Source organism: Dromiciops gliroides, chromosome 2 (assembly GCF_019393635.1).
Source record: "Dromiciops gliroides isolate mDroGli1 chromosome 2, mDroGli1.pri, whole genome shotgun sequence".
NCBI lineage: Eukaryota > Metazoa > Chordata > Mammalia > Microbiotheria > Microbiotheriidae > Dromiciops > Dromiciops gliroides.
In genome coordinates, this window is record NC_057862.1 from 266146187 (window position 1) to 266174017 (window position 27831).

At 36.2% G+C, this 27831-nt stretch overlaps 1 protein-coding gene across 1 annotated transcript in view; it reads left to right on the top strand.

Moving 5' to 3' along the window:
* The window catches only part of FRMD6 (FERM domain containing 6), a 119141-nt gene that overhangs the window by 58184 nt on the left and 33126 nt on the right, over positions 1-27831 (top strand). Inside the window, exons 4-9 of the mRNA XM_043990296.1 lie at positions 7411-7490; positions 8041-8117; positions 15149-15335; positions 15996-16151; positions 20357-20422; positions 26103-26171. Of these exons, the coding sequence (XP_043846231.1) occupies positions 7411-7490; positions 8041-8117; positions 15149-15335; positions 15996-16151; positions 20357-20422; positions 26103-26171 (635 nt within the window). The remainder of the gene's footprint in view (positions 1-7410; positions 7491-8040; positions 8118-15148; positions 15336-15995; positions 16152-20356; positions 20423-26102; positions 26172-27831) is intronic.

Consider the following 27831-nt stretch of genomic DNA (forward strand, 5'->3'; position numbering starts at 1 on the left):
TATGGAAGTTTGCCTAGGATGCAACAGTTAGCCAGTGTGACCACAGCCCTTCAGGAGCAAAAGCCCTATGAGGGCCACAAACCCATAGCAATAGTGCTACAAAGCTTTGAATTGCTTGTACTACAGTAGACAACTCTGTAGTATTAGTAGGCCAATGAGAGCTACTAGGGCTGGGGCATATAACCTCACAGTACCAATGTGGCAGGTCACTGAACTATTAGTGCTGAGTCAGAGACCTAAGCTATATAGGGAACAGAACAGGACACTGTGTAGGGGAGGTGGACAGGGGGAAGCTGAGCAGCACTCCACTATAACTGGGGAAAAAACAAAGCCTACAGGTGGGGCCAGTTCTGACCACCCAAAAGTAACTTGGAATAAGAGACATAGTCTAGTGAACCATGAATTGCCCAGGCTGAGATGCTTTTCCTTCCAGTTGCACCATCAGAGAGGAGTCCAAGTCAGAAAGTGAGGAGCAGGGAAAATGGTGGCATGGGGGCTGAAATTAGCAAAGATCTCAAGGTGAAGGAAATTCAAAGACATTGAACATAAACAGATAAATCAAAAGGAAAAAAAAAAGAGTAACAACAGAAGAAAATATCTTCCAGATCTAGTAAAAGGAGTTCAGGCATTTGTGAATAAATACTGCAAAACAAAAGAAATTATTCACACTTGGTGAGACAGAAGACCCTGTGGAACTTGAAGACATAGAACCACAACAAGCTTTTCCTGAGTGGTTCAAAAGAGAAATGAGAATTATGAGAGCAGATTTTATGAATTACATACCAAAAATAATGGACAAAATGTAAAAACAAAAAAACTGGAATCTTTGATGACAAATCTCACAAAGGAAACAAAAGAAAATAATTTGGGAATGCAGACTAGACAACATAGAAGAAAAGAAGAAACTTTTTTTTTTTTAGTGAGGCAATTGGGGTTAAGTGACATGCCCAGGGTCACACAGCTAGTAAGTGTTAAGTGTCTGAGGCCGGATTTGAACTCAGGTACTCCTGAATCCAGGGCCAGTGCTCTATCCACTGTGCCACTTAGCTGCCCCAAGAAGAAACATTTTTTAAAAAATGTTTCTCTACGCAAGCAAACTCCACTAAAGACAAAATGCAAATAGAAAACCTAAGGATCATAGGTCTCCCAGAAGAACACAACAGGACAAAATAGCTTAACACTGTAATGCAGGAAATAATACAAAAGAACTACCCAGAACTTAGGAACTAGAAAATTAAATACTAGTTCAAAGAATTTAATTTCTTCAGATCATATGCAACAAAAACAAACAAAAATACATATTCCAAGAAACATAGTGGTTAAAGTTGATAATTAAAAACAAGTTCTAGAAGTGATCAGGAGAAACTTTCAGATAGAAAGGAAAGGAAATTCAAGTAACCTAAAACTATTCTGTATGCACAGGAGAATGTAGTAAGAAATGGAATAATGGGTTGTGAACCTACCTTGCAAATCTAAGCATAACCAAGCAAAAGACAGATTAAAGGGGACTGTGCTGTGCTGCAGAGTCCAACCCCATGATAGCGCTGACACAGGCACAGACCCCAGGCATGCTGCACCAGAGGAACTTACCCCCAGACTCTGAATCAGCAGTGTCTTGTGGAACTAAGCTTACAGTCGGGTGAGAGGGCTGAATAACTGGCCAGGAGGGGGAGGGGTGAAAAATACAGGGGTGTCTGTGGTACCTAAGGAGGAATTCAGCTGCCCCACCCCAGCAGGGAACCAGGAAGAAATCGTGAGCGGCAGGAGGCCCAGGTGGGGGAGGGACGCAGGCTCATTGGAACTAAGAACCACAGCACAGAAAGCTTTGGTGTTTGGTTAAATAAATGCTCTACAGATATCATCCCTTCATAATCAATTCCTACATGTGCCCTCCGTCTAAATTTATTCCTATCATCTGCCCTAAAACTCAGAAAGCTCTTATGATTTAGACATACCATCTTCCCATGTAGGAATGTAAACAGTTTAGCCTTTAACATCTCTTATGATTTCTTTTTCCTGTTTACCTTTTTATGCTTCTCTAGGGTCTTGCATTTGAAAGTCAAATTTTCTATTCTGTTCAGGTCTTTTCCTCACAAATACCTGAAAGTCCTCTTTTTCATTGAATGCCCATTTTTCCCCTGAAAGATTATACACAGTTTTTCTGGGTAGGTGACTTTTGGTTGTAATCCCAATTCCTTTGCCCTCTGGAATATCATTCCATGCCCTCCAATCCTTTAATGTAGAAGCCGCTAGATCCTGTGATAACCTTACTGTGGCTCCGCAGTATTTGAATTTTTCTTTCTGGCTGCTTGTAGTATTTTCTCCTTGACCTGGGAACTCTGGAATTTGGCTATAATATTCCTGGAAGTTTTCATTTAGGGATACCTTTCAGGAGGTGGATTCTTTCAATTTCTATTTTACCTTCTGCTTCTAGAATATCAGGGCAATTTTCCCTGACAATCTCTTGGAAGATGATGTCTAAGCTCTTTGTTTTTGGTCATGGTTTTCAGGTAGTCCAATGATTTTTAAATTATCTCTCCTGGATCTGTTTTCCAGGTTAGTAGTTTTTCCAAGAAGATATTTCACATTGCCCTCTACTTTTTATTCATTTGGATTTGCTTTATTGTGTCTTGGTTTCTCATAAAGTCACTAGCTTCCATTTGTTCAATCCTAATTCTCAGGTAATCATTTTCTTCAGAGAGTTTTTGTATCTCCTTTTCCATTAGGCTTTTCAAGCTGTTGACTTACTTTCCAGTTACATGTAGAGATAGCTTTCAGCATTTGTTTACATAAGATTTCAAATTTCAAATTTTTCTCTCTCCCTCCCCCAGACAGCAGGCAATCCAATACAGGTTTTATATATATATGTATATATATACACACATACACATACATAACAACATTAAACATATTTCTGCATCAGTCACACTATAAGAGAAGAATCAGAGCAATAAGGAAAAACCTCAAAATAGAAAAAGAACAGCACCAAAACCAAAAGAAATAGTATGGTTCAATCAGCATCCATTTTCCATAGTTTTTTTTTTTTTTTTCCTGGATTTGGAGAGCCTTTTCCATCATGAGTCCCCTGGAACTCTTTTATACCATTGTATTGGTAAGAAGAATCCAGTCCATCACAGTTGATCCACACACAATGTTGATGATACTGTGTATAATATTCTTCTGGTTCTGCTCATCTCACTCATCATCAGTTCATGCAAGTCCTTCCAGGTTTCTCTGAACTTCTGCTCATCATTTCTCGCAACACAATAGAATTCCATTGCATTCATATACCACGATTTGTTCAGCCTCAATTGACTTTTTTTTTTTTTGAGGCAATTGGGGTTAAGTGACTTGCCTAGGGTCATATAGCCAGTAAGTGTTAAGTGTCTGAGGCCGGATTTGAACTCAGGTCCTCCTGAATCCAGGGCCAGTGCTCTATCCACTGCACCATCTAGCTGCCCCCTCAGTTGACTTTTAACTTCTTTTTAAAGTGGGGCACTACTACCAGGTTGTACTGTCTCAAACTTCAGGGGTAGGATTTAAGGTGGTAGGATTTAAGGAGGGTCAGGTTCTTCCCTTGCCTGGCCTATGCCAGGCCAATTTGCTAATTAACCAGGCAACAAGATTTTGTTAGCTCCTATGAGCCTGTGCCCCTCCCCCACCTTGGCCTCCACTGTTTAAGATTTCTTCCTGGTTCCCTGCTCAGGTAGGAAAACTGAATTCACCCTCAGCTCCTGCAGACACCCCTGTAGTCTCCCCCATGGCCAACCGTTCAGCCCTCTCACCAGACTGAGTTTTGTTCTAGAGTCGCCATCACTGCAGCTTATTCAGAGGCTCAGGGGTAAATTTCTCTGGGGCTGGATCTGTGTTGATATGACTGTGGGGTTGGACTCCACTCCCAGCCCAGCATAGCAGCTCCCTCCTGCCAAACTTCTAAGCTGTCTTCGGCTGGAAAATAATCTTAGCCCATATTTTTGTGGGTTCTGCTGCGCCAGGAGTTTTCTTATGGCTGTCTTTGGAATTTTTTGGAGTAATTTTATCAGGAGCTCTGAATGTTTACTGCCTCTCCTTGGCCATCTTGGCTTCCAGCCTATTTCTTGACTTTTAACTTTATACTAAAGTTGGGCTGTGTTACTGGGTTGAAGAGGTCACTGTCCCTAGCTTTCCTGCTACTTCTGAGGATCTATGAATTTTTAGGTCTTCCAAGATTATATGATGGAAGGAGAGGTGTGGTTACTGCTCTCCTGGCCTGTCCTCTGGTTTTTGAGTGACTACAAGCATTCTTTTCTGCCCTGGAACTGTGACCAGGATTGTCACACCCCTTTGGCTACCTGTTCTAGTGTAGTAGTGTTTCTCCTCACCCTGGGACTGTGACCTAGAATCACTTGTGGGCAAGGCAACAGTCCTGCACCAGTGCCAGCCAAGGGTCCCTTATAATCTGCTTGCCCCCTTACTATCTATGGTCTAAGGTCTCTGGAAACTGCCTCTGACAATTCTATTGTGCTGCGAGAAATGATGAGCAGGAAAAGTTCAGAGAAACCTGGAAGGATGTGCATGAACTTATGAGTGAGATAAGCAGAACCAGAAGAACATTATATCAACTGTGATAGACTGGATTCTTCTCACCAATACAATGGTACAAGAAAGTTCCAGGGGACTCATGATGGAAAAGGCTCTTCAAATCCAGAAAGAAAAAAAGAACTGTGGAGTATGGATGCTGATTGAACCATACTATTTCTTTTGGTTTTGGTGCTGTTGTTTTTGTATTTTGAGGTTTTTCCTTATTGCTCTGATTCTTTTCTTATAGCATGACTAATGCAGAAATATTTTTAATGTTGTTATGTATGTATATATGTGTGTGTGATTGATATATACATATAGATAGATAGATAGATAGATAGATAGATAGATAGATAGATAGATAGATAGATAGATAACCTGTATCGGATTGGTTGCTGTCTGGGAGGGGGAGAAAGGGGAGGGAGGGAGAAAAATTTGAAATTGGAACTCTTATGTAAACAAATGCTGAAAGCTATCTTTACAGTAAGTAACCGCAAAATAATAAAATACTTTTATTTAAAAGGAAAAAAAACCTATGTACCTCCAAATAGCTTAGTTAACACTAAGTTTTTGACTATAATACTTCAGAACACATGATCAGCAGACCAACAGCTTCTTAACCCATTCATTCCCTTTTTAACAATAACCAAAATTTACACTGTAAGAAAACTTAGAAACACAGTACCTTAAAACAACATTAGGAATTTTTAAAACTTGAAACAAAACCAATTAATTACCAATCAGGTGTTCCTAATTCAAATGCATTATGCTTTTGCTCTATACTTTACACTGAAAATCTGTCATGCCTTATGAGACAGTAAATGGTACATTTAAACTTTATAAGTCCTAATACTTTTAGCGCATTAAAAGAAAAAGACTTTCACATAGTACATTTGATATAATGAGCTGGAGTTAGTGTGGCCGCTTTTGGTGTTGTTTTTTCCCCAGCAGCATTTTTGTCGAGACTTTTGCTGCCAGCATGTCCTAGCAGAGCTGACTGGGTGGGGCCAATTAGACTTTTTAAAAAATCTTTTTCTTTGCAACTTTTACACATTACAAATAATTCATGATTTTAAACTATTCTACTAGAAAAGGTGGCACAGAGAATTTACGTTCCAATGCCAAATTCAGACTCTGAGTCAGAGACTTCCCTTTCCCAACCTTCAGAGCCTGGCCACAGCTTGGGAAGGCAACTGGGTTTAAAATCAGTGTTATCAGTCTCAACCAAAAATTTCCCTAGGTTGTACACACAATTACAATGTTTGACAGACACATAAACATACACAAGACACACAAGCAAACTTGCAACTGTGAGATGCTACTTCTTCCTGTCTAGCCCACTCTGGGGTGTGGTGGGGCCAATCAGATGGCCTGTTTACCTTAATTCTCCTCTCTCCTGCAAATAACAGCCATTTGGTGTTAAAATCATTCATTTCTCTTAGCCTATGTCCAATGTTTTCCCAATTTTTAAAGATACACCCAAGGCGGGGGTCACACAGAATGCTCTGTCCTTGTCCCTTCATGGTGTGTTGGGCTAGACCGCACTGATAGAAATGACCACACTTGCATCCAAGTGGGTGTGAACATCAACCTGAGGAGCATTTCTCTGTCAGGACGTCGCCCTGACTGCAAAGAAATGAGAATCTGGAAGTAGCCTGGCTATTCCGACCTCAAACCTTGGGGGCCCACCCAATGCAACTGAGGCTCTTGACAAAGGAGAGAAACACAGGGTGTACCCCACCACGGGGAATCCAAGAGCCAAATGAGAAGCCCCCCTTTTACCTGTCTGATGACTTTTCCCAGGTTTTAGCAACAAAAATGTTTGGGGGACTTGCAACCTGGATCAGAGGGCTAGCTCACCCAAAGAACTGGAGGCTCATCTCAAGTCTTGTAAAATAATAAGACATTTATTAGGAGAGGAATATATGACCAGGGAACAGATCACTTTGTTGACTGTCCCCACATCAAATGTTGATATAATAAATTTATAGTGATCTAGCAAAACTCCAGTGAAGACATATGAGAGGACACCCCTAACCTATCCTTTCATGAAGGTAGGAGATCCACAGATGTTATCCATTGCACATAATTGTAGACCTTTTCAGTGTATTGATCAATTGTTCTGATTTGTTTTTCCTCTTTAAAAATACTATTTCTTATAAAGGATGACCCTGGGAAGGGCAGTTATTCAGGTTAAATATAATGATGTAAGAAACAGAAGATATTAAGAAATGTATTTTTAAAATTCACCTTAGGGGACAGCTAGGTAGTGTAGTGGATAAAGCACTGGCCCCTGGATTCAGGAGGACCCGAGTTCAAATTTGGTCTCAGACACTTGACACTTACTAGCTGGGCAAGTCACTTAACCCTCATTGCCCCACCGAAAAACAAAACACCAAAATTCACCTTAATTATTTAATTTATTATTTATGAAGAAGATTAGGGGGAACTCAGAAATTTCTGCAAGTTATACCAGTGTTTCTAAAATAGTCACATGTCTTCTCCTTTAAAAACAAATCCAGGGGCAGCTAGGTGGCACAGTGGATAGAGCACAGGCCCTGGAGTCAGGAGTACCTGAGTTCAAATCCTGTCTTAACACTTACTAGCTGTGTGACCCTGGGCAAGTCACTTAACCCCAATTGCCTCACTAAAAAAAAACAAAAAAAAACCCCAAATCCAAACATCCTCCTAATTATCTTATGATATATTTTGAAATATTTTATAATAGTATGAAATTATGGTATATTAACATATCCCCTGAAGTTAGTTTTCAATTATTCTTTTGTATCTTAATTTTTAAAATTATACTCATTTTTTTTTATCCTCTTTCTCCCCCATTTTTTGATACAGATAATGAACATGTTTACATGGAGTTATCACAAAAACTTTATAAATACTGTCCAAAAGAATGGAAGAAAGAAGCCAGCAAGGTATGGCAATAAGAAATCCCCTTGAATGAAATTTTATCAATGAGTCAGATTATTTTCATTTAGCTCACTGTTTCAAATTTAAGCTGTTCTAAATTAGACACAAAGTAAAACATGATCTTTGCAGTTGTGAATGAGAAATGGAAATGAATTATATTAAAACTATAAAAGCTAAATGATTTACATATCATTGGTCTATTACTTATCTTAGGTATTTTAGAATTTTTTTAAACTATCAGTGTAACAAAAAATAACTTGTATCATTGAGGGACATTGCTTTGAACTCTTGCCATAAAAAGATCACAGCAAACTCTAATTTTAGAGTTAAGTAATATGTTAGGAATGGCAATGTTTGGCTTTTTTTTTAACTTTTTAAAGTTCTGGAATAAATAGTACATGTGGATAATTGACTTCATACTGGCAATCATCAATTTATACAATTAATCAAGGTGATTTTTTTTATATTTTCAAGTTTTGAAGTTTCTTATTTTGAAGCTCTCCTTATTTCACTCTGCATATATCCAAATGATATATATGTATATGTTTATTTTAGGGTATTGACCAGTTTGGTCCTCCAATGATCATTCACTTTCGGGTGCAATATTATGTGGAAAATGGCAGGTTAATAAGGTATGGAAAAACTAGTCCAGATCTTTGTTGTTTTCTTAAACATTTACGTAAAATTTTCAAATGTCAACTTTAATAAGATCACTAATGAATTTATAATAACTTATTATCATTATAAACTATAATTTATTATAATTATGCTTTTGATTGTGTGATTATAATTTATATTATAATTTATTATAATATACTGTGGCTCTCAGTGACAGGTCAGTCACTTGAAAGACAGCATTTGAAGGTGTCAAAAGAACATGTTACACTGAATGTGCAGAAATAAAGACTGTAATAGTTGCTAATTCTCTTTTGCTTTACAAGTTTACGAAGCACACACACACACACACACGTATATGTATATACATATACGTGTGTGTGTGTGTGTGTGTATGTGTGTGTATATATTTAGCCTTTAAAGTGTTATCTAATTTAGCAAAAGAGGGGGCAGCTAGGTGGTGCAGTGGATAGAGCACCGGCCCTGGATTCAGGAGGACCTGAGTTCAAATTTGGCTGCAGATACTTGACACTTACTAGCTGGGAGACTTGCAACCTGGATCAGAGGGCTAGCTCACCCAAAGAACTGGAGGCTCATCACAAATCTTCTAAAATAAGACATTTATTAGGAGGGGAATATATGACCAGGGAACAGATCTCCTTGGTGACTGTGCCCACATCAAATGTTGATATAATAAATTTATAATGATCTAGCAAAACTCCAATGAAGACATATGAGAGGACACACCTAACCTATCCTTTCATGAAAGTAGGAGATCCTGGGCAAGTCACTTAACCCTCATTGCCCCGCAAAAAAAAAAAAAAAGAGCAAAACAAAATTACCTATAAGCTATTATTGTGGGATGATTTTTACATTTTGCTTTCAGAGTTTATAAAGCATTTAATGTGTATTCTTATTTGATCATTTTTTTAAATCTTATTATTTTAAATGTGTTATTAAAATCTATTATTAATTTTTTTTATTTTAAAACCCTGTAAGCTATTTATTCTGAGTGGTAGTTCCTACTATTATAGGATAATGCTTTGATGGGAAAAACAAGATAAGTAAGAAAGAATTTAGAAAATTGCTTTTCCCATTGTGATTGTAATGTTGAATGATACCAGGCCCTTACAACAGTCTTATGAGATAGCTAATACAAAGTGTACTAGCTATTTAGTAACCACCACCGCCCCCTCTTCTACCATTTGCTGTACCTTATAAATGACATTCTATCTCCTCCCTCTATGCAGGAGGCAAGGAGTGCTTTTCCTTCTTACCATCCAAAGTTCAGAACAAATTCCACCTCCTGCATACCACTTTTACTGATCTCTTCCCTCCTCACCATTCACTAGTTGTTAGCAAACCTGCTCTCCTAATTATTTTGTATTTGCTTTTTACTGTATTCTACAGTAATAGAATATAAACTCTTTGGAGGTGAATATATTTTTGTTTTTCTATCCCTAGCATAGTACCTGACCCATAGAAGATGCTTAATACCTATTGAATTGAATTGAATTGAATCATATCCTCATTTTATAGATAAGGAAACAGAGAGAGTCACTTTGTTTCTCAGAGCTTTAAAGCCAGACAGAACACAATGGCAGAACACAAACATAAACACATGCCTTCTTACTTCAAGCCTTGTGCACATTCTGTGCACTTCCTTGCAAATTATTTTTTTTCCTCTTGTGACAAATATGCACTTGGAATTGAAAAAAACTGGATTCAGACCTAATCTCTAATATTTGCTGAGCAAGTCATTTAATTCATATTGCCTCAGCCATTTCCCTGCGACTTAACCACTAAATCACAGAGTGTGATCTGCCTTGGTATATCTGTGGATAAATTTGCTACATCAGGAATTACACTGATGAAATAATAGTTCTTTCATGTAGTTCTATAAAAAGAATGAGAAATCATCTGAAGCAGTGTGATGCAGGGGAAGAAGTACTAGATTTGAAGTCAAAGGACCTGGTTTCAAATACCAGCTATTTACTTCCTCTATAACCTTGGGCAAATCACTCTTGGTCTCAGCTTTCTCACATATAAAATTTTTTATTTTATTTTATTCTGAACTAAAGAAGTAAAACAAACATTTCCATAGAAGAGAGGGGGGGGGGTAAAAGATGAATGCACATAAAATTGCAAATCTATTATGTAAAACTTGCTATTCCTTTTAAATATAACGTTATCATGTAACTTTTTCCCTCTTCTCCCTCTTCCCCTGCCCTAGATATGGTTACCAAATATGTGTGTATATACATGTAAAATCATTGTGTACATACTTCTATTTATTAGTTCTTTCTCTGGATGCAGATAGCATCTTTCTTCATAGGTCCTCAGTAGTTAATTTGAATGTTTATTTATGCAAGTCTGTCTGTGTTTTTCTAAAATCATTGAGTTCGTCATTTCTTATAGTAAAGTAGTACTCCATCATGATCATATACCACAACTTGTTCAGCCATTCAGTGAGTATCCCTGCTGTTTCCAGTTCTTTGTCACAACCAAGAGAGCTAAGAACATATAAGTTATTTTCCTTTTTCCCTAAACATCTTTGAAAAAAGACCTAGTAGTGATAATTCTGGGTCAAAAGGTATAGGCAGTTTTATAACTCTTTGGGAAGGATTCCATATTGTTTTCCAAAATGTTTGAATCAGTTAACAGTTCCATCAACAATGAATCAATGTCCCAATTTTTCCACATGCTCACCAACATTTGTCACTTTCCCCTTCAATCATTTCAGCCAATCTGATAGGTGTAAAATAATATCTCAATGTTTTAATTTGTATTTCTCTAATCAATAATGATTTAGAGCATTTTTTTCATGTGATTATAAATTGTTTTGACTTCTTTATTAGAAAACTTCCTGTTCATATCCTTTGACCACTTGGGGAATGACTCATGTTCTTAGTTATTTGACAAAGTTCTTTATATAGTTGAGATATGAGACCCCCCAGTTTTCTGCTTTCCTTATGATCTTGGCTACATTTGTTTTATTTGTACAAAAATTTTTTATCTAGTATAATCTAAATTATCCATTTTATACCTCATACTATCTCTTGTTTATTCATAAATTGTTCACTTATCCATAAGTCCGGTAGGTAATATGTTCCATGTTCTTCACATTTTCTTGTAATATCTTTTTTTTATATAGGTCATGTATTCTTTTTGACCATATCTTTCTGCCATAGTTTTCCAGCTTTCCCAACAATTTTTACCTAATAATGAATTCTTATCCCCAAACACAAGATTGCTACAGTCATTGCTGCTGTAAATTGTATGTCTACTCTGTTCCACTGATCTACCGTTCTATTTCTTAGCCAGTACCAGATAGTTTTGACAATTACTGCCTTATAATATTGTTTCATTCCTGGGACTGCTAAATGTCCTTCCTTTACATTTTTTCTGTGATATTCTTGACCTTTTGTTATTCTAAATGAATTGTTATTATGTTTATAACTCAGTAAATTTTTTTTAGTATTAGGGTGGCATTGAATATTTAAATTAGTTTAGGCAAAATTGCCATTTTTATTATATTGGCTTTGTCTACCCTCATATAAAATGAGAGGGTTGTATTTATGACTTCTGAGGTTCCTTTAAATTTTTAAGTCTAGGAATACAAACAAATCACAAGGCCAGTTATGCTTTCCTACATTGAATCTTCAATTCTTGGTATTAGTCAGCATTAGCCAGGTCTTGTTACATTATGAGAAGTTGCCATTGAGACCTAAGGAAATGAGAGCATAAATTCCCTGTCATGTAGAAAATGTAGGAGCAATTTGGCACAGTACTTGTGGTTGCATTATTAAATTTGGAGGCCAACTTTAAAAAAGTTTTACTTGTATGTTTAATTACTGAATACCATTTGAAAATTAAATAGTTCATAGAAAATGATGCTTTAGAATAAACTTTTAAGGAAAATTATCCCCTATATGCAATGTCATGTGTTTTACTTATTTGTTTTTAAGCCCCAAGAAACCTGTAAAATGAGAAAAGTAATTTTAGCCAAATGGCTACAGATAATAGGATTTGTCTGCTTTTATGCTAGGCCATTGGTAGCTTAGAATATTAGAGCCAGAAAAACCTGGGTTCAAGTTCTACCTTTAATATATATACTGGCTGTGTGACCTTGGGGAAGTCATTCTGTATGACCATTAGTTTCAGAAAAGGTGCCACCCTTCATTGTAGAGAGAGCTTACTCTCCCCATTCCTTACTCCCTAATCTAGTGAAATCATGCATCTAGTCTCAATCATCATCCCTATCCCTCCAGATAAAAATAAGTAAAAGGAAATGGTGCCTTATTTCCTCTTTAATGGCAAGAATTTTTATGAATTATTGTAATTTTATATAAATCATTTATCAAAAATAACTGGTATGGAGCGGCTAGATGGCGCAGTGGATAGAGCACCAGCCCTGGAGTCAGGAGTACCTAAGTTCAAATCCGGCCTCAGACACTTAACACTTACTAGCTGTGTGACCCTGGGCAAGTCACTTAACCCCAATTGCCTCACTTTAAAAAAAAAGAAGGAAGGAAGGGAAAAAAAAACTGGTAAGTGTGGAATGTTTTGAAAAGAAGGAAATACATTATTTAGCCACTGATTAATTGTCATGGGCTCGTAAATGGTTAATACTTCTCTATATTTTTAACTCAGTTCTCAAGAGATATACAAATCAAAACACTGTATAGTCAGTATTTTTTTTTAATCTCTTGAATTTTCTATGTCCTGTGAGTTGGGGAGGGAGGGAGGAAGGGAAACACTGTATAAAAACACTTTATTTTGAGCACTGCGTAGTTAAGTTTGACTTTTCCTTTAAAAAAAATCCCCCCTGACCTTTTTTTATCATTTAATTTTTTCAAATAAAAATCCATATTGTCTCCCACCCACCTCCTCTACTGAAAAATAAAGAAAAACAAAGCTCTGGTAACAAATATGATGTCAAACAAAACAAATACCCACATTGACCTTGTACAAAAAATGGATGTCTCAGTCTTCATCTATTCATGAAGGAGGTGGATAACATGCTTTATTATGTATCCTCAGAAGCATATTTGGTCATCCAGTTCGTGAGAGTTTTTAAGTCTTTAAAAGTTGTTTGTATTTTTGTTGTGTAAATTGCTCTCCAGTTTCTGCTCACTTCACTCTTGATTCTTAAGTCTTTCCAGTTTTCTCTGAAACCATTTCCTTTATTATTTCTTTTTTTTAATTATGAAAGTATTTTATTATTTTCCGGTTACATGTAGAGATAGTTTTCAACATTTGTTTTTATAAGATTACTAGTTTCAAATTTTTTCCCTCCCCCTTCCCAGGACAGCAAGTAGGTTATATATGTACGATAACATTAAACATATTTCTGCATTAGTCATGTTATAAGAGAAGAATCAAAGTAAAAAGAAATAACCTCAAAGAAGAAAAACAGCACCAAAAACAAAAGAAATACTATGGTTCAATCTGCATCTATATTTCATAGTTCTTTTTTTCTGGATTTGGAGAGCGTTTTCCATCATGAGTCCTTTGGAACTATCTTGTATTGCTGAGAAGAGTCAAGTCTGTCACAGTTGATCAACACATAATGTTAATGATACTGTGTACAATGTTCTCCTGGTTCTGCTTATCTCACTCATCATCAATTCATGCAGGTCCTTCCAGGTTTCTCTGAACTCCTCCTGCTCATTGTTTCTTATAGCACAGTAGAATTCCATTACATTCATATACCACTCCTTTATTATTTCTTATGGTACAATGGTATTCAGTGTCATTTATTGATCACAATTTGTTCATTCATTCCCCAGTAGAACTAAAGGAGTCTTAGTTTCCGGGGGGTTTTTTTTGCCACCATAAAAAGGACTGCTGTAAATATTTTTGTACCTGTAAGTCTTTTTCCTCTTTGATCTCTTTTGGATATAAATCTAGTAGTGATCGTACTGAATCAAAGAATGCACACAGTTTAATAACTTTTATCCACTACCTTTCTTCATTATCCATTAACATCCTGTCACCTGTAAATCATATAAGCTAAATCAAGAAGAAAATAGAGAGAATGGTAAGACAAGAGTGAGATGGGTCCAAATATCTATGTATGAACTTTCTTAAAGCAGAAATTGTGATTTGATATTTTTAACTAGTACTTTTCAGTTAATTTAATAGGAATTATATCATTTCTGCTTTACTATGATGCCTTATGCCTCTTAAACCTGTTCTTCATTCTTACTAATATTTTTTTTTTTTGGTGAGGCAGTTGGGGTTAAGTGACTTGCCTAGGGTCACACAGCTAGTAAGTGTTAAGTGTCTGAAGCCAGATTTGAACTCAGGTACTCTGACTCCAGGGCCGGTGCTCTATCCACTGCGCCACCTAGCTGCCCCCTTACTAATACTTTTAATCCATCTATCTCAGTACTTTTTTCAAGATATCAGCCCTACTTTGTCTACACTATTCTCCCTTCCCAGTCCTGATCCTCTACTGAACTAGTTTAACTCTACACTATCCTTTACTTTTGAACCACTTGCTCCCTTTTCCTACTATTGATCCTATTAATCCTGCTTTATTCTTACAAACTGCCTCTTCCACTCCTACTCACATGCTGTTATACAGAGCTGAAGAAAGACATGTAGCTGACCTGACTGGGGCCACTATAGTTTTATGTATCTTATCTAAACTGAACCTTTACTGCAGCAGGACAGTCCTATAACTCTTCTATAACTGATTCTGTACTTTCATCAAGACACTAGTTACTCTAAACCCTTTATTTTCTCTTTGAGCCTCTCACTGCTCCCCTTCCCTATTCAACTTTACTGAGAAAATTTAGGTTATTCACTTCCCTTTTATGTTTCCTTCAAATGAAACAAGTTTCTTTAAAAAGTAGACTTTTTTTGACGTAAAATATTTTGTTTTAAGCTATTGCTTGAAGCTCCTATTGAATTTCATTAATCAAGTTCTTGTTGCAGCATACTAACAGAGAGCCTGTTAGTAAATGGACAAAGTTCTTGGGTTCTTTTTACATGCTAGATCATCAAGATGCAAATTCTGTTTTTGCTTTTTTTCTCCAAGTGACAGAATAGCAAGATATTATTATTACTGGCACCTGAGAAAACAAGTTCTTCATTCCCAGTGTATGCTTCAAGAAGAGGCCTACTTCTTGCTGGCTGCTTTTGCATTGCAGGCTGATCTTGGAAACTTCAAAAGGAATAAACACTATGGGAAATATTTTGAGCCAGAGGCTTATTTCCCATCATGGGTAGGTTCTCTTTTCAAACTTTAAAGAATATTTTTTTCTACCAGTTTACAGTGCTGCTGCTATTTCTTATCTTTTTCTTTAAGAGGGCAAAAATGCAGATTTATAGAACAATGCTGCCTGAAATACCATAATATAAATATGATACTTAAAAGAACTTTAGAGGTCATGAGAATAGGAGTAGGTAGTAGTAGTTCTGTATAATCTCTTTATTGACATAGTTTGCATTATTATATGCTGAGAATAAAGAATTAAGAGTGGTAGTTTTGACATTATTGGTGGGCTTTCTGTAGACATTTCCTTGACTAGAACTTTCTGACTTTCTAGTTTGCTTATTGGAACGTTTCAATTTTTGTAAGATCATTCTTAATTTTACCATTGCTGGCAAAAACAAATGAGGAAGGGGCAGCTAGGTGGTGCAGTGGAGTCAGGAGGATCTGAGTTCAAATCTGGCCTCAGACACTTGACACTTACTAGCTGTGTGACTCTGGGCAAGTCACTTAACCCCAGTTGCCTCACCAAAAAACAAAACAAAACAAAACAAATGAGGAAACACAAGTAAAACATCTTAATTTAAAAGAGGAAATAGGTAAGAACAAAGAAATAGTTCATATGTTTTTCCATTTCTCCAAATAGATATTGAACTCTGTTTTATTCCAACAGGTTATTACAAAGAGAGGGAAGGATTACATCCTAAAACACATTCCAAACATGCACAAAGATCAGTTTGCACTGACTGCCTCTGAGGCACATCTTAAATATATTAAAGAAGCCATCCGCCTAGATGACATTGCTGTTCATTACTACAGATTGTATAAGGTAATGGAGTCAAATCAGTTTTGCAGCTTTAGTCAATAAATACTTTTGATTTTGAAAAGAGCATTCATTTCTAAACAGAACATATATACATGCCACAAACATGTCATTGTGTTTATAACACATTCTAAACATCTGTTTGAATTTTTATTTGGTTACTATAAGTCAATCTTGGAGGCAATAATACATTTAATTTGGGCAGGATGTAATATTTTTATATAACATAATTTTATTTTATAGATAATATGATAAATATGTTTTGTATAATATAATTTTTATAGAATAATGAAAAGAGATGGAAAAGAGATAATAATGAATGTTCTTGAATGGCTAGTTAAACAGATGAAATATTTATGATGTCCCATGAATCTAGTATAGTTTCACCTGGCCCCAATAAAACTTAAATTACTTCCACTAGGAGTTTCATTAGAAATTTATTTGAATGTTTTATTCTGATGTTTTATTAGGCAATTTTTTTTAAATTGCTCAAAGTTGAAACCAGGAAACTTATATTCTTTAAAATAGTGTCCTGCAAACTTGAGCACTCCATACAAATGTGATTTTTTAACATAACATTTTCATTTAGCAGTGAGTCTTCTGTACCCTGCTCCTCTTGTTGGAAGGAACAACTTGGATCATCCAACCCAAAGAGATCAACTTTTTGAATGACCCTGTGTCATCTATTCAGTTGCAAATTATTGGCCATTTGAAGAACTTACAGATCCAGACAGTTGCTTATTCAGGCTGCTATTCAGTGATTTCCAAAAGACTTCACTCAGCCTAGTCTTTATGGACAGAAATCTTCAGAAACATGAGCCCTGCAAGGTCATAAGGGTTTAAGGGGAGAGACTACTGAATGGCTTTTTTCAGATTTTCCAGTGATGTATGCCTGTTTTGTGCACCACTTGAAAGAGATACATTTTTATACCCAAGTGGGGAATATGGGTTCTCTAAAACCTAAAGAGCATAAGTCTTTGAACTCCCTTCTTAAATCATAGGGAAGTAGAATCAGTAGCTATATCATTCCTAGAACCCTTTGTGTTTTCCTTTTCTACTATATTCCCCAAAACTTGCCTAAGCAGGTTGGTTTTTACATTTTCTTTGGGTTAACTTCACATTCTTTGTCTCTTCCATGGGTTGCCATCTGATCTAAGGCTTCTGCCACTGTAACTTCGTCTGGCCAGTCAATAAAATGTCATCAATGTAGTAGCACACTCTAGTGCCCCCAGAAAGGGGCCTCTTTTAGGTCTCTGTCCACTATCATCTGAAAGTAGCCCTGGAGAAGGATCATAAAGAATACTGGACTCCTTGCCAGGTAAAACAACTAATCTTGACTAATCCCAGTCACAGGAATAGAGAGAAAAAGCATTGATTAGGTCAGTAACTCTATACCAAAGGGCCTGGGCCATCTACCTTCCTCACAAGCAACACAAAATTGTTGTGCAAGAAGCTGATATTACAAAGTACTCCAGTTTCCTTTCACTCCATCACTGATCTTTTTTATCTTTCACCCCCTTGGAGTAAAACACTATTTTCTTTGGTTTTATAGACATAGGATAGTATGGCCACCTCTAAGAGTTTCCTTACCTTTGCCCCTACATACAGTAACATTCAAAAGCTACTGAAAAAGCCTGCAGATACTAAATCCCGAAAGTCCATGATACTTTCCTCCATTGTCTGTCCTCTATAGTCTCCCCTCAATTATCCAAATTGGGCAAGCCTTTACAGGGAGCCTTAGAAGTCTAAGGATGGAACTGAAGGTCACTTTTGCTATGGTGCTGAATTTCCTTATACAGTTTTACTAGTAGGGACATGCTGGCCTTCAAATGCATTTTTATTCACCCCCTTATAATAGTAGTCATGTCTACAGTTCCCTTCAGGGAAACTTCATTGCCTTCTGCTCACCTATTGATGTATGGTAGACTTTACTCTTTCTCTTATTTCTAGACTGTTTCTTTATACCAAAAGTAGTATTTGCCCAAGCCAGAACTGTCCTGATTTCTTGATTAAATTTCACCAGTTAAGGGGCAACTAGGTGGCGCAGTGGATAAAGCACTCAGGAGGACCTGAGTTCAAATCTGGCCTCAGGCACTTGACACTTGGTAGCTGTGTGACACTGAGCAAGTCACTTAACTCTCATTGCCCCACCAAAAAAAAAAAAATTTCACCAGTTAATCAGCCTACATCTATATGGCAAGGGTTACCCATAGCTGGAGTCTAAAGCCATTCTGGTGGGGCTTCATCCAGAAAGCTGGATCCAATTGCTTCCTCAGGCAGATTGAGCATATGATGTGGTGAACCTTGGTGGGGAAAGGAGCTATAGAGATCCAATCAGTCAAACCCATTTCCTTTAGGAACTTCACCCCCTTTCTTGCAGATCCCCATTGGGGAGCCAGCTACAACAGGAATTCATCTTCATGGAGCCAAGTACAATTGACACCCTATTTAAGTTATCTAAAAGGGACAAAATATAGTCCCCTATGGAGACTGATTTAGCTGACTTTATAAGAGCAAATCCCTAGGGAGCTACATAAGGTTATGGAGCTCAAGAGGGAAGAGTGTCTTGACCTTAGGTCCGTTAGACCCCACTCTCAGGAGCCATTGCTCCAATGAGTCATCAGGTTTCTTTTTGAACTTTTCATGCACCCTCTTCCAAGGGAGCAGTAAGAAATCTATTCCTCTCTTATCCTCACTTCCATTCTCATTTTCCTGTAACCCCTAAGTTGATATCTGTATAGTGGGTTTCTGACTATGGCCTGTTGATCCCCTCCCATCAGGAAAGATTCCTGCACTTGTGGGTCCACAAATACCATTGCCTAAAATGAAAAGCCCCTTAGCTTTCATTGCATGTGCCTAAGAGCTGAGATCTCTGTCACTATTTGCTGAATGTTCTAGGCCAGGTCACTTTAGTCTGGCAGTCCTACTTCTGTAGACTGGTCAACAACAACCAGGAAATGCTGCATGTGGCACTTTCTTTACCCTCTCTTAACCACATCTAGAACCAGGAAGCTAATTCTCCCATGTGAGCAGGAGTTTGCTCCCTGTTCTATTGATAGGACTCCCCATTAACAACCATAAGGACACTTGTCCTTTGGTGTCACCATGCTTTATCTGGCCATCCTTTGTTCACTTCACAATTGCAGTACCATAAGGTCATCTAATCTTGTCCTAGTGACTGACTATGCCAGACAGAGATGGGCCAGGTCACCCTGTTAGTTCAGGTTCATTGTTGAGGGTACTCATGGTTTATTGGACAGTTAAAAGGAGCTTAGCCCTAATAAAGCAAAAATATTTAATATTAATATATTGGCACTTAACATCTTTGACCCTCACATAGGACCTTTTATTCTCCTAGGTGACCAGGAAGCTAAGTAAGTATAGCCAGAGATCACCATTAAGCTTTATCGAAGAAGGCACAACTTGTCCCTTGTCTTATCTTCTCCAACCCCCAGTCAAGTCCTGGCTGTGTCACTTTTTCCTCCTAACTTGTCACACGAGTTACATGGCATGGAGGTGTTTATCATTATTAGGCAAGCAGCCAGTATACTGGGAAAGATTGAAGATATAGAGTATGGATAATAGAAGGAAATCTGAAGATGAAAACACAGACTGAGGTTGCTTGTGTATGTAGAAGGGTTTTCCTTGGTTAGGAAAAGGTCTTCATGTAAGACATGGGTAAAGGAGGAAATAGTGGCAGAAGATTTCTGGATGATGCAAGAAGAAAAGGAGTTGAGAAGAGGGAACTATCATTTAATGGCCTCATTTTTGAAGTAATGTTCTCACCTAAGAGGATGAAAGGAAAAGAAGCCTTGGAAGGTTTGTGAAGAAGTGGCATGGTTTCAAGGAGCCACTGTGATGAGTAGACTTTGTGGGTGGGAATGTTTTGTACCAACTGTTCTTACTCTACTCCTTTAGTAAATACTTCAGACACATGAAGAAGGAGGTCAGTTTTGTTACTATTATGTTAAATTTTAAAACTGCCTATAATAGAAGATTAACATGCAATTCTTCTTATTCTTTATATATTGAAATGATCATATTCAATCATGTTGTTTCTTCAATCATGATATTTGTTAAGGTCATAACAAAAAAAGAGAGAAACAATGAGACTGTTTCATCCCATTAATTTCTGGTATTGCTCTCAACTTCTAATACTGTGCATTGTGGATTAAAATTTGTATTCTTCAAAAGATACTTTGTTCCTATAGGATAAAAGGGAAATTGAAGCTTCATTAATTCTTGGGTTGACCACACGAGGAATACAGATATTTCAGGTAAGTAGATGGAAGGGCATCATTCTATGGAATGGGTTACTTTTCAGTGTATTTACATTATATTTGTCACATGGTATTCAAAACCTCTTTTGTTGGGTTTGACTAGGTAGTCTTACCCACTTATGTAAGTTAGAAGATGTACATCATCTTTTTTTGTTTTGTTTTTTCCTTAAATAGTGTTTTCTTTCCAGTTATATGTAAAGATAGTTTTCAACATTTGTTTTCATAAGATTTTGAATTCCAAATTTTTCTCCCTCCCTCCCTTGCCTCCCCCTTCCCCAAAATGCCAAATCCAATACAGGCCATACATGTACAATCACATAGAATTTATTTCCACGTTAGTCATGTTGTGAAAGAAGAATCAGAACAAAAAGGGAAAACCTCAAGAAAAAAAGAAAAAGTAAAAATAGTATGGTTCATTCAGATTCTACACTTCTTTTTCTGGATGTGCAAAGCATTTCCCATGAGTCCTCGGATCATTGTATAGCTGAGAAAAGCAAAGTCTGTCACAGCTAATCATCATACAGTGTTGCTGTTACTATGTACAATGTTCTATTTCTGCTCACTTTACTCATTATCAGTTCACTTAAGTCTCAAGTTTTTTCTGAAATTTGCCTGCTCATCATTTCTTATAGCACAATAATATTCCATTACATTCATATACCACAACTTGTTCAGCCATTCCCCAATTGATGGACATTCCCTCAATTTCCAATTCTTTGCCACCACAAAGAGGGCTGCTATAAATATTTTTGTACATATGGGTCCTTTTCCCTTTTTGATGATCTCTTTGGGATACAGACTAGTAGTGGTATTACTGGGCCAAAGGGTATGCACAGCTCCATCGCCCTTTGGGAATAGTTCCAAATTGCTCTCCAGAATGGTTGTATCAATTCACAGCTCCACCAACAATGCATTAGTGTTCCAGCTTTTCCACATCTTTTCCAACATTTATCATTTTCCTTTTTTGTCATATTAGCCAATCTGATAGGTATGAGGTGGTACCTCAGAGTTGTTTTAATTTGCATTTCTCTAATCAATAGTGATTTAGAATATTTTTTCATATGGCAATAGATAGTTTTGATTTCTTCATCTGAAAACTGCTTGTTCATATCCTTTGACCATTTCTCCATTGGGGGATGACTTGTATTCTTATAAATTTGATTCAGTTCTCTATATATTTTAGAAATAAGGCCTTTATCAGAAACATTGGCTGTAAAAATTGTTTCCCAGCTTTCTGCTTTCCTTCTAATCCTGGCTGCATTGCCTCTGTTTGTACAAAAACCTTTTTAATTTAATGTAATTAGCATCATCCATTTTGCATTTCATAATATTCTCTATCTCATGTCTGGTCATGAATTCTTCTCTCCATAGCTCTGAGAGGTAAACTATTCTTCCTCTCCTAATTTGCCTTTGGTATTACCCTTTATATCTAAATCATGTACCCATTTTGACCTTATTTTGGTATATGGTGTAAGATGTTGGTCTATACCTAGTTTTCTGCCATTCTATCTTCCAGTTTTCCCAGCAGTTTTTGTCAAATAGTGTGTTCCTTTCTCAGAGGCTGGGGTCTTTGGGTTTATCAAACAGTATGTTAAGGGCTAAAATTCTAGCTAAACTGTCTAAAATATCCAATGAGTGGTTGCCAATAAATTATAAGCTTTAGCAAGAGTTAGACTTTTAAGCATTTATTAAGGAGAATAAGAATTTGGTAAAGAGAGAGAGAAAGGCCTACATTCATCTATTTATTAAAGGGAGAGCACATTTCTAGCTCCGCTCTCCACCAGAGTCCAAAGGAAAAAGAGCGAGTCAGAGCGCCCGGCTCTTCCTTCTTCCTCCCACTAGCAAACGTCACTTCCTGACACCAAAGAAAAGATGCATGTTTTTGCCCTCAAAGACCTTCCTTTCATGGCGGAACTTTTTTACAGTAAGTCTCCACCAGCAGGTGGCGTCATTCCAATGGTTACAAGTAGATTACTATGGTCATTAACTACTGTCTCTCCTATGCCTAACCTATTCCACTGATCTACCACTCTATTTCTTAGCCAGTACCAAATAGTTTTGATGACTGCCCCTTTATAGTATAGTCTTAGATTTGGTATAGCTAGTCCACCTTCCTGTGCATTTTTTTAATTAATTCCCTTGATATTCTTGACCTTTTGTTCTTGCAGATGAATTTTTTTTTCTAGCTCTATAAAATAATTTTAGGTAGTTTAATTGGTATGGCACTGAATAAGTAAATTTAGGTAGAATCGTCATGCCTATCCATGAGCAATTGATATTTTTCCAATTATTTAGATCTGATTGTGTAGAAAGTGTTTTGTAATTGTATTCATATAGTTCCTGGGTTTGTCTTGGCAGGTAGACTCCCAAATATTCTATATTGTCTACAGTTATTTTAAATCGAATTTCTTTTTCTAGATGATGTAGGCTTTAATCTAGTTCTTGCCAATGATCATTATTCTTCTCCCTCCCCCTTTCCCCAAAAGAACTATATTCAACTATAAGAAATGTTTCAGTTAACACCCACAAATATATTACAAAACATTGATTTCGGGACTTATTTAACTAGCCTAATAAAGGCATTTGTTAGTGAAAACACTAGAAAAAAACATGCAGAGAGAACGGAAGCTTAACAAGCTTTCCCAGGTGGTCTTTATGATTAAAATATGTTTTAAAGTAGGGCCGAAAAAGCTTTGGACTGTGTAGGGGTCAGAAGACTAGTTTAGCCTTGCCACTAATTTGTTCTGTGACATAGACTCTTTGAGCCTTAGTTTTCTCCTTTGTAAAATCATTAAAATTCATTTCCTGCAGATAGCATTGTTGTGAGTAAAGTATTCTATATTAAAGTTCTATTCAAATGTCTAAGTGTCAGTTTTCTTATCTAATAAGCCAACTGATGAACCACTGAGGTCCCAGCTCTAAATCTCCTATCCTCTGATTTTTTGATACTTCATCTTATCTGGTCCTATGAAATATTTTTTAATTATAAATAAGACACCTTTTTTTAAAACTCATTATTTACTTTACCTCATATCAATGTCATGTTTCTTAAGTGTAACCTCATATAGCCTCAATTCTCCTAAGAAGGTAAGTTGTGTTAGAGAACTAAGGCTGCCTGAGTCCATTTAGAATATTATTAGGTATAATTCACAGTAAGCTAAATGGTTCCTGTGTTATTTCAAAGTGTTAAAGTTAACTTTTATAGTAAACAGGATGAGCATACATACATGTATATAAATATATATGTGTGTATATCTATATATCTATATATCTTATGTTCCTCCATATTGCAGAATTAAAGAAAAAAGGAAAAAATTCATTTTCTCTTTTTTAAGTATTGCATACTTAATTATCTTTTGATAAAACTTTTGACACATTAAAAAGAGCTTTAAAACATTGACAAGTAAGAATGGGGGGGGTATACCATGTAACAAATGTAGAAGAGAATAATTAGCAATATTGTTACCTCTAATTTACTTTGAATTCCAGGTGCAGATCTTCACTAGTAGGCTTTCAATTATGAGAAACTGCGATTGATATTCTGGATTGCTTGAAATTGATTTTATAAAGTAGGATTAATAGGACAGAGTTGAGTTAAAACTTCATCACTCTTGTAGGGGAGTTGTGATTTATAGAATTTCTGGTTTGTTTTCATAATAATAGAATAAAAAATTTTAATTTGATAAAGATTATTTGGCTAGATGTACTCATTGCCATGATGGACTAGTTCCAGGAAACTTGCTCCTCACAATAGGTGATAATTATGATTCCTTACTTATTATTACATGAAAAAAAAAAAACCAAGGTGTCACTGGGGTAAAAGTCTTTCCCTCATTACCTTGTGGATAATAGTATGCTTCCTAATCTGTCCTGCTTAACATAATTCCCTTCCGTGTCAGTAAGAATATGTATGGTTATAGTAATATATAATTCCCTGCAGGGAAGTGGGAGAGGAAGGGGATAAGGGGAGCAGGGTGAAGGAAGGAAGGGCAGATTGAGGGAGGGACAGTGAAAAGCAAAACACTTTTGAGAAGGGAAAGGGTACAAGAAGATAGAAAATAGAGTAAATATCATGGGGAGTGAATAGGATGGAGGGAAACACAGTTAGCAATAGTAACTAGGGGAAAAAATTGAAGCAGAGACAAGAGCAATGTAAAATGATGATGATGATGATGGTACTTTGCTGTGGTATTGTGAAGAAAATTCTTTGTCAGGTATAAGGTACTATATAAATGTTAGCTATTATTGTTTTTGTAATAATCAACCTCATGGGTGTTTTGCAAGGAAATCTCTCTTTAAAGTACTATGTAAATGTAGTTTACTATCTAAAAAAATGAGCAGGATGCTGTCAGAAAAACCCAGAAAGACTTACATGAGCTGATGCAAAGTGAAATGTACTATATACAAAATAATAGCAATATCGTAAGATGATCTGCTGCAAATGACTTAGTTATTTTCAGCAGTGCAGTGATCCAAGACAACTCTGAAGGACTTATGAAAAATACAAACCATCTACAGAGAAAGAACTAATGGTATCTGAATATAGATGGAAGTATATTTTGTTGCACAAGTTCCTTTTTTTAAAATTTTTTGTCTGCTATGTTTTGCATGACTGCACATGTATAATTTATATTGAATTGCTTGAGTTCTTAAGGGGGGTAGGGAGAAAGGAAGAGAATTCGGAACACAGAGTTTTAGAAATTGATATTACAATTTGTTTTTACATGTAAGGTAGGAAAATTATACATAAATTTTGAAAGCATCAATTATTTAACAAAGAATATGTATAATGGGTACAAAATAGTAGAATATGATGTACCCTGGAGCCTTGAATTTTAGGGATCATTAATTTACATTAAGAAAGTATGTGTAAGAAATAAAGTAACCTCCCCAACTTTCTAAAAGAAGAAGCCCCAGAGAAGCATAAAAACAATGACAACAACTTGAGTCAATTCTGTCAGAATAAGACCAGCAGTAATAGTTCAAGGCCCCTTTTTGAATATTAGCTAGCCACTGAGTTTCCCCCAGCATGTTGGCACCAGTCCTGAACCCCACTTCTGAGCTGCCCTGACCTACCCCCAACACCTTGTCCTGCTTCATAAAAAGAATACCCATCCTGTCTTCCCTACACTGGACATTTAACTCTATCCATATGATTATATCATATCTCCATCCTCCCTAATCACAGTATGAGTATCTCTCCTTAGTAAAGTTTGCTTGTTGCACTTTCTCTTCTCTCCTGTATGTTTTGGGTTAGTCTAAGAGTGTTATTCGTCCTAGCCAATTCTCCTCAATTTGGCAGCTCCACTTGACTTCCAAGACTTTTGTTTTAGGGAATTGAGAGAACAAGGACTGAATCACGAGCCTTAGCAACAGGGTACCCCCTTCTTTCTGACACCAGGGTTGTAAGGATTTTGGTATTCTAAACCTTTCCAAGTTTGTATCATGATAGGGTGATTCTTTAAAGTACTGCTTCTATTTTTAAAAGTCATTCCCAACATGAAGCTAGTAAATTATATCAGTAATCATCTGAATAAGATTTTTAATTTCTCCAAAAAATTTAGTTTTCTTTTTCAAAATTTAATTGCTATGTTATTTTGAGGGTTTTAAAGCTATTTTTGAATACTTGTTTTCAGTTTTTCCTACTGAACCTTCTGTTACATAATTCTTTCCACAGAATATCGGTGAGGAAAAACAGTTACTTTATGACTTCCCTTGGACAAATGTTGGAAAACTGGTATTTGTGGTAAGTTCAAAATCATTATGTCTGGAGGCAGCTAGATGGCGCAGTGGATAGAGCACTGGCCCTGGAGTCAGGAGTACATGAGTTCAAATCTGGCCTCAGACACTTAACACTTACTAGCTGTGTGACCCTGGGCAAGTCAATCCCAATTGCCTCACCCCCCCCCCCCCAAAAAAAAACAGTTATACAAAATCATTATGTCTGTAGGTCTGTGTTTTCATTAATACCATTCCAGAACACAATACTTACATTTTCTTACCCTACTTAATGTCTTTAATTTGTGTTGCAAAAACATATCAGGTAAAACAACATTACAAGAAGCTGTTGCTTCCAAAGGAACAATTCTCATGTATATAGAGTGTGCAGTATGATAATGTTCTAGATGCTAATTTTTCTAATAGCTCAGGTTGTTACTACCATCTAATTTTGCTTCAAAAGTTGCTAATGTAACTTTTACAATAAATATTTCATGATATTAAAATGGATTTTTCTTGATGTAGTGGACATTCAGACTATATGTTTATTCATATTAGAAAACATTTGCAGAGAGGGCTAAGTTGGTTTGTTTTCATGTAATAATAATGAGGCATTACCATTATAGGTCAAGTCAATAGAACACTGTACATTATAGGCACTTCAGTTTAATGTTAAATATTATTTGAAGTATTCCTCTACCATAGATATGTTCATTCTTGGATAGTAGAACTACATTTCTACTGATTAAATCAATGTCTTCGGCCTTTATCATCCTGCCCTTAGTGACAGAAGTATGAATCAGGCTGAGCATATCTAATTCATTTGTGCAAATAAACAAAATTAAGTGTAGATAAAGTATGAAACAAAAGCATTGATCACAAATTAAATTAATGTAAGTATATGAGGGTATTGGTTGATTCATTTGATTAATTGTAAGATATTTTTTATTAAGCAAAAATAAAGACTGACTGGAATACATTTGACTTCTATATTTGACCATGCTATATCTTTTTCTCTCTGTGTATATCTCCATCTCCTTAATATGATCAGGGGAGAGGGTGTTGTTTATGACTGAGAAATAAAGAAAAAATTGGGAATTTGTATTTAAGAAAAGAAAATGTAATTAATCTCTCCTTTCTAAAAATAATGATGAAGGTACTATTTGTGGCTAGGATCACAGATTTCCTTTATCATAATTTTGTTTCAAATTGAGTCTGGCATTTATATAAATTATTATGTATTTTATTATCTAATAAGTATATTATATGCAATAAATATGTTAATTTATATTACATAAAATAATATTAATATAACTCCATTCCTCATCTCTTAAATGGGCACAAGGTTCTCTATCCCCCTTTTCACAATTATGTTAGAATAATTTTTAAATCATGAAAATGTATACAAGATGTTTTGAACTCCTTGTAGATGAGCTTGTTAAAAGTTTTTCCCTTTCTTTGGTACAACAAATTGATTAATTAAAGTAGCTATCAGCACACATCTGAAATGAAGCTTTAAACATGTAAAATATTGAGACCTAGTAGAAGAAATCAAGAAATCATAATTCTGTTATTGGAATCATCCACAAGATAATTTCAATAAGCACAGTTAGTGTAAGCTTACATCCCAGTTTGAAAATGACAGAGTAGAGTGAGCTGTCAAACTCATGAGACGATTGCTCCAAAAA